This window comes from Lycium barbarum, chromosome 10 (genome assembly GCF_019175385.1).
Source record: "Lycium barbarum isolate Lr01 chromosome 10, ASM1917538v2, whole genome shotgun sequence".
Taxonomy (NCBI): Eukaryota; Viridiplantae; Streptophyta; class Magnoliopsida; order Solanales; family Solanaceae; genus Lycium; species Lycium barbarum.
The window spans coordinates 45,094,527-45,100,244 of NC_083346.1; the positions used below are offsets into that span (position 1 = coordinate 45,094,527).

Here is a 5,718-nt window from a genome sequence, read left to right on the forward strand (position 1 = left end):
CTTTGCTTGGGGGCACTGCATGTCATGCCTGCATGTCCCGGTAGACAGTTTGATCCATACCAGTAGGCTACCTTGCTCAGTATTGGTATTGGAGCACTCTCCTTGTTCCGGAGTTGTTGTCTCATTTTAGAATGATTTGTTTGTACATATTATAGGTATGGCGAGGCCCTGTCCCGACCTTATGACATTTATGTACTTCTTTAGAGGCTTGTAGACATTTTTGAAGTATGTAGATGTTTGGATGGCCTTGTCGGCCTATATTTTGTTGTACAGAATATCATGACGGCCATGTCGGCCCATATTTTTATGTACAAATATATATATATATATATATATATATATATATATATATATATATATATATATTTTTTTTTTTTTTTTTTTTTTTTTTTGGGTTGGTTATTGTTGGATTACCTTTCATGAGTTAGCAAGTTGTAATATATTGTCCCTTCCGGTCCACTTATGTATGTTGATATGGTTACATATGTATGTTATGTTGTTGCTCGACAAGTAAGGCCCAGGAGCCCGCGCCACCCTCCGGTTTGGGTCGTGAGAAACTTGGTACCAGACAGGTCTATCCTAAGGTGTCTACAAGCCATGTCAAGTAGATTCTTCTTTATGGGTGTGTTGTGCATCACACTTATATACAGGAGCCTGCAGGACATTTAGGATAGTTATTTTTCCTTCTATCCTAGATCGTACGACAGAGCCGAGTCATAAGATTTCATATTCTAATATTGTGTTTTGATTTCTACGATACCTACGACTACGAGAAAGAAGTCAGCAGGTAAGAGACTAGATGTAGCTACAGGAGAGGGTACAAGTCAGGTGCCACCCACTAATATGGGTCAGAATGAGGCCCCATCTCAGACTTCTCAGACTCCACCCGCTTCAGAGGTGCAAAATCACCCTAGTGCCAACATCTGATGCACCCAATCAGGATATGCGAGATACGGTGCGGTTGTTAACCCGATTAGTGATTGCTATGGCCTAGCGTTAGGGTGCGGTTGCTAGAAATGTTGAGAGAGAAGTTAGTTAGTCTGAGGGTTCGGGATTTCATTAACCTGGATCCTTCAGTAATTACAAGATCCGAGCCAAACAAGGACCCATAGAACTTTATAGATCGGATGCAGAGGACTTTGAGGGTGATGCACCTGCAGCAACGTGGAAGGATTTTACAGAGGCATTTCTTCGTCACTATTACTCAGTGGAGACTTGACAGGCTTGAGTTCATATATTTCTTGCCCTAAGTCAGGGGAATATGAGCATACGGAGTACAGTAGTAATTTACAGTCGTTGCACCATAAAGGATCTAATCGAGCTAGAAATGATGGACTTTAATGTCATTATGGGCTTGGATTGGCTAGCCTCTTGTTATGCTAATGCTGATTGTTGAACATAGAATGTTCAATTTCAGTTTCCAGCTGAGTCAATTCTTGAATGGAAGGGTAATGCTGCGACACCAAAGGGTAGGCTTATTTCCTACCCGAAGGCAAGGAAGATGATCTCGAGAGGCCGTGTTTGCCATCTTGTCTGTGTTAGAGATGTTGATGCTGAACCATCAACCCTTCAATCAGTTCCGATGGTTAATGAGTTTCCTGATACATTCCAGATGAGCTTCCAGGCCTTCCTCTAAAGAGGGAGGTCAATTTCGGTATAGATGTGTTGCCAGAAACTAGCCGACATCTATTCCTCCTTACAGAATTACCCTAGCTGAATTGAAGGAGCAACTAAAGGACTTGTTAGAGAAAGGTTTATTAGGCCCAGCACTTCACCATGGGGTGTGCCAGTATTATTCGTGTGGAATAAAGATGGCTCGTTGCACAAGTGTATTGAGTATAGTAAATTGATTAAGGTTACTAGCAAGAATAAGTATCCCCTTTCTCGAATTTATGAATTTTTTGAATAGTTGTAGACTGCTAGGTATTTCTCAAAGATCGACTTCAGGTCAAGTTATCATCATTAAGGGTCAAGAAGAAGGATATTTTGAAGACAACCTTCAGGACGAGATATGGGCACTTCGAGTTCTTATTAATGTCGTTTGGGATAACAAACACACCATCAGCATTTATGGATCTGATGAATAGCGTATTCCATCCTTTCTTGGATGTGTTCGTGATTGTATTTATTGATGACATTCTGTTCTATTCTCATTCGACAGCAGAGCATGCAGAACATTTACAGAGAGTTTTATAGACCTTTGTATGCCAAGTTCTCTAAGTGTGACTTCTGGCTGAATTCAGTGGCATTCCGATGAGGGTATTTAGGGTCGATACTCAGAACATAGAAGCTGTGAAGAGCTGGCCAAGACCCACAACTCCATCTGAGGTTCGTAGCTTTCTAGGTTAGCTGGTTATGACAGGCAGTTTGTAGAAGGGTTTGCCCCTATATCAGCGTCGTTGACAAAGTTAACTCAGAAAAGGGCCAAGTTCCAGTGGTTGGATGCTTGTGAACAAAGTTTCCAAGAGCTGAAGAATAGATTGGCAACAACACCTGTTCTTACTCTTCCAGGAGGTGCAGAAGGTTATGTGGGTTATTACGATGCTTTGGGAACAGGTTTAAGGCGTGTGTTGATAAAACACGGGAATGTGATTGCCTATGCTTCAAGGCAACTCAGAAAGCAAGAAAAACATTATTCAGCACATGATTTGGAATTAGTAGTCGTGGTGTACGCATTGAAGATTTGGCAGCACTATTTATATGGTGTCCACGTAGATATCTTCACAGATCATAAGAGCCTCCAATACATATTTAAACAGAATGAGGCAGAGAAAGTGTCTTCAATTGTTAAAAGATTACGATGTCACCCCAGTAAAGCTAATGTCACGACCAATGCACTTAGTCACAAGTCTATGGGTTGTTGGGTAGATGTGCAGGAAAAAAAGAAGGAATTGACTAAAGAGCTTCATCAGCTATCCAGCTTAGGAGTCCGGTTGTTGGATTCAGATGATGGAGGCGTAGTGGTTCAGAATACATCAGACTCATCCCTTATAGCTGAAGTGAAGGAACACCAACACAAAGATCCCGTTTTAGAGAAAATTAAGGAAAGTATTCAGCAGAAGAAGATTTCAGCGTTTGAACTTGATGAACAAAGGGTCCTAAGGTACCAGGGCCGACTGTGTGTTCCAGATGTAGCAGGGTTACGGGACAAGATTATGATAGAGGTTCATTATTCACGTTATTCTATTCATCCCAGAACGATGAAAATATATCATGATATTAAGGAGATATATTGGCGGAATGATATGACGAGGAATATTGTAATGTTAAAATTTCTAACAAGTAAAGATCGAGCACCAGAAATTCGGTAGATTGATATAAAATCTTGAGATTCCAGTGTGGAAATGAGAGATAACCAACATGGATTTCATTACGGGTTCTCGTTCTTATCACAAGGATGATTCTATATGGGTGATTGTGGATAAGTTGAAAAAGTCAACTCATGGTCAAGACCACATATAGAGCTGACGGCTATGCAAATTTGTACATTAAGGAGTTTGTTCGACTACATGTTATTCCCGTTTTGATAATATCAGATAGAGGTGCTCAATTCACGGCTAATTTCTAGAGATCCTTTCAGAGATGCGAGTACGCAAGTTAATCTTAGCACAGCTTTCCATCAGTCTGGCAAGTAGAGCGCACGATTTAAATGCTAGAGGATATGTTGCAAGCTTGTGTGCTAGACTTTTGAGGGGGTTGGGATGATCACCTATCGCTTATCGAGTTTGTATATAACAATATTTAACATGCTAGCATCAAGATATCCCCTTATGAGGTCTTGTACAGAAGGAGATATAGATCTCCCATGGGGTGGTTCGAGGTTGGTAAAATGGAGCTATTCGGGCTTGACTTGGTCCATCATACGATAGAGAAGGTCAAGATTATTTAGGATCGGTAATTGGCTGCCAAAAATCGCCAAAGGTCATATGCAAATGTCCAGTGGCGAAACCTAGAGTTCCAAGTTGATGCTTGGGTCTTTCTGAAGATCTCACCTATGAAAGGCGTGATGAGGTGAGGGAAGAAGAGGAAGCTTATCCCGAGGTACATCGGACCATATCGAATCATTCGACAATAGGACAGGTGGCTTAAGAATTGGAGTTACCCCCGGAGTTAGAATCTGTTCATCTAGTCTTCCATATTTCTATGCTGAGGAGGTGTATTAGAGACCTTTCATGGGCAGTACCGGTAGATAACGTACAGGTGACGGAGGATGTATCATATGAGGAGGTCCCAATTGTTACACCACGGAAAATATTCCGTTGTTGCACAAGTGAATGAACTAGTGAGGAGTACGAGTATACGATATTTCCATGAGTAAGAAATGACATTTGATGACCCTAAGTGAGATTTCAAAGGCATCCGATATTAGACGAGAAAGTTGGTCAAGAGAAGGCAAGCCATACGATAGGTTTTGGAACGGATATACGAGTAACGAGTTAACGAAGCTTTAATTATGTGTTGGAAAAAAGTGATAACGTCCCTTAGATTGGTATTGAAGTGTTGAACAAGTGTTAAGAAGGTTCCATAAGGATTGGAGATCAAACGAATCGACGAAACGAACTTCGAACCCACTGGGGTTATACGGCCAAACATACTGGCCGTATAAATTATATGGTCCATATATTTGGGATGGTATAATCAGCCCAGAAAGGCAAAAGGTTTTGGACCAAATATACGGCCAAACATACGGCCCATATAAATTATACGGACCGTATGTTGGTCTGTATATACGGTCGGGCAGAATTTGGGTCATTAAATAAAGGGACCAAGGTTCATTTCATTTCACTTCTACATGACACCCCTTCTCTCTAAAACATCTCTCTACATATATTCCACAAGAATTCAAAGATATTTGGTGATCAACAACATAAATCAAGTGAATCAAGTGTAAGAAAACCCATCAAAGATCTTTCAAGTCAAGAAATCTCATTGGAGATAAACTAGGTTTTGCTCAAGCAGAGTATTATCAACCAAGGCTTGTTCCTACAACATCTAAGGTAAGATTTATTGTATTTATATGTTGTTTGAGGTATTTAAGAGTTGAAATACTTGGATTGTAGAAGGGTATAGGAAAATGCGTCATGAATGTGGAATAGTGTCATTTTGAGAACTAGCTTGAATTGAGTTATGAGTCTTGATGTATTGTGGTGTAAATGTGTTATAAATGATGTCGAGAACATGAGAGTAGAAATGTACGTGAATGGACATAGTCGTGTGTTATAGCCATGGATATGGGTGATTGAAGGTAAACTAAGAAATGTGGATAATGTGGATGAATAATGACTATTGTCATGGTATTGTGAATGTATTATTGACGTTTGGGAGTTGATATACGTTATGGAGGAATGTCGTAAAAATAAAGGAGATGTTGTCCGATTTTCTCTAGTTTTAGTCATATATGCTAGCTATCGATTCTAATGATAGTATGACTTTAATAAAGGTAGAAACGCTAGCATTGGAGGAGAACGCCCAAGTGTAGAATAGTTGAACGGAAAAGGTATGTAAGGCTAACCCTTCTTTCATAAGGCATGTTTCTTTGGCCAACGTCTAAATCTTCTATGAGACTATGATATCCTTCAAATGATTTGATCTTCCGAGCTAGTAGGCTCACGATTCTTGATACGCTATGATTGTACTAAACTCATCGTATGACGAGTAGGCCTATAAAGATAGATGTGATGAATGACGATAATAGTGATAATGGTAATGATGATAATA

The 5,718-nt window shown here is 40.1% G+C and overlaps 1 protein-coding gene across 1 annotated transcript; it reads left to right on the forward strand.

Annotated features, from left to right (window-relative positions):
- Nucleotides 1–843: 843 nt before the first annotated feature.
- Nucleotides 844–3,635, forward strand: LOC132612981 (uncharacterized). Its single transcript, XM_060327044.1, has 5 exons — nt 844–897; nt 1,418–1,585; nt 2,162–2,220; nt 2,363–3,164; nt 3,537–3,635. The coding sequence occupies exons 1-5, from the start codon at nt 844–846 to the stop codon at nt 3,633–3,635; spliced, it is 1,182 nt and encodes a 393-aa protein (XP_060183027.1).
- The last annotated feature ends 2,083 nt before the right edge of the window (nt 3,636–5,718 follow it).

Coding starts and splice junctions, on each gene's coding strand:
- LOC132612981 (XM_060327044.1), top strand. CDS start 844: ATGGGTCAGAATGAGGCCCCATCTCAGACTTCTCAGACTCCACCCGCT. Junction 898..1,417: donor AGACTCCACCCGCTTCAGAG/GTGCAAAATCAC, acceptor GTTCAATTTCAG/TTTCCAGCTGAGTCAATTCT. Junction 2,221..2,362: donor TTGTATGCCAAGTTCTCTAA/GTGTGACTTCTG, acceptor TGGTTATGACAG/GCAGTTTGTAGAAGGGTTTG.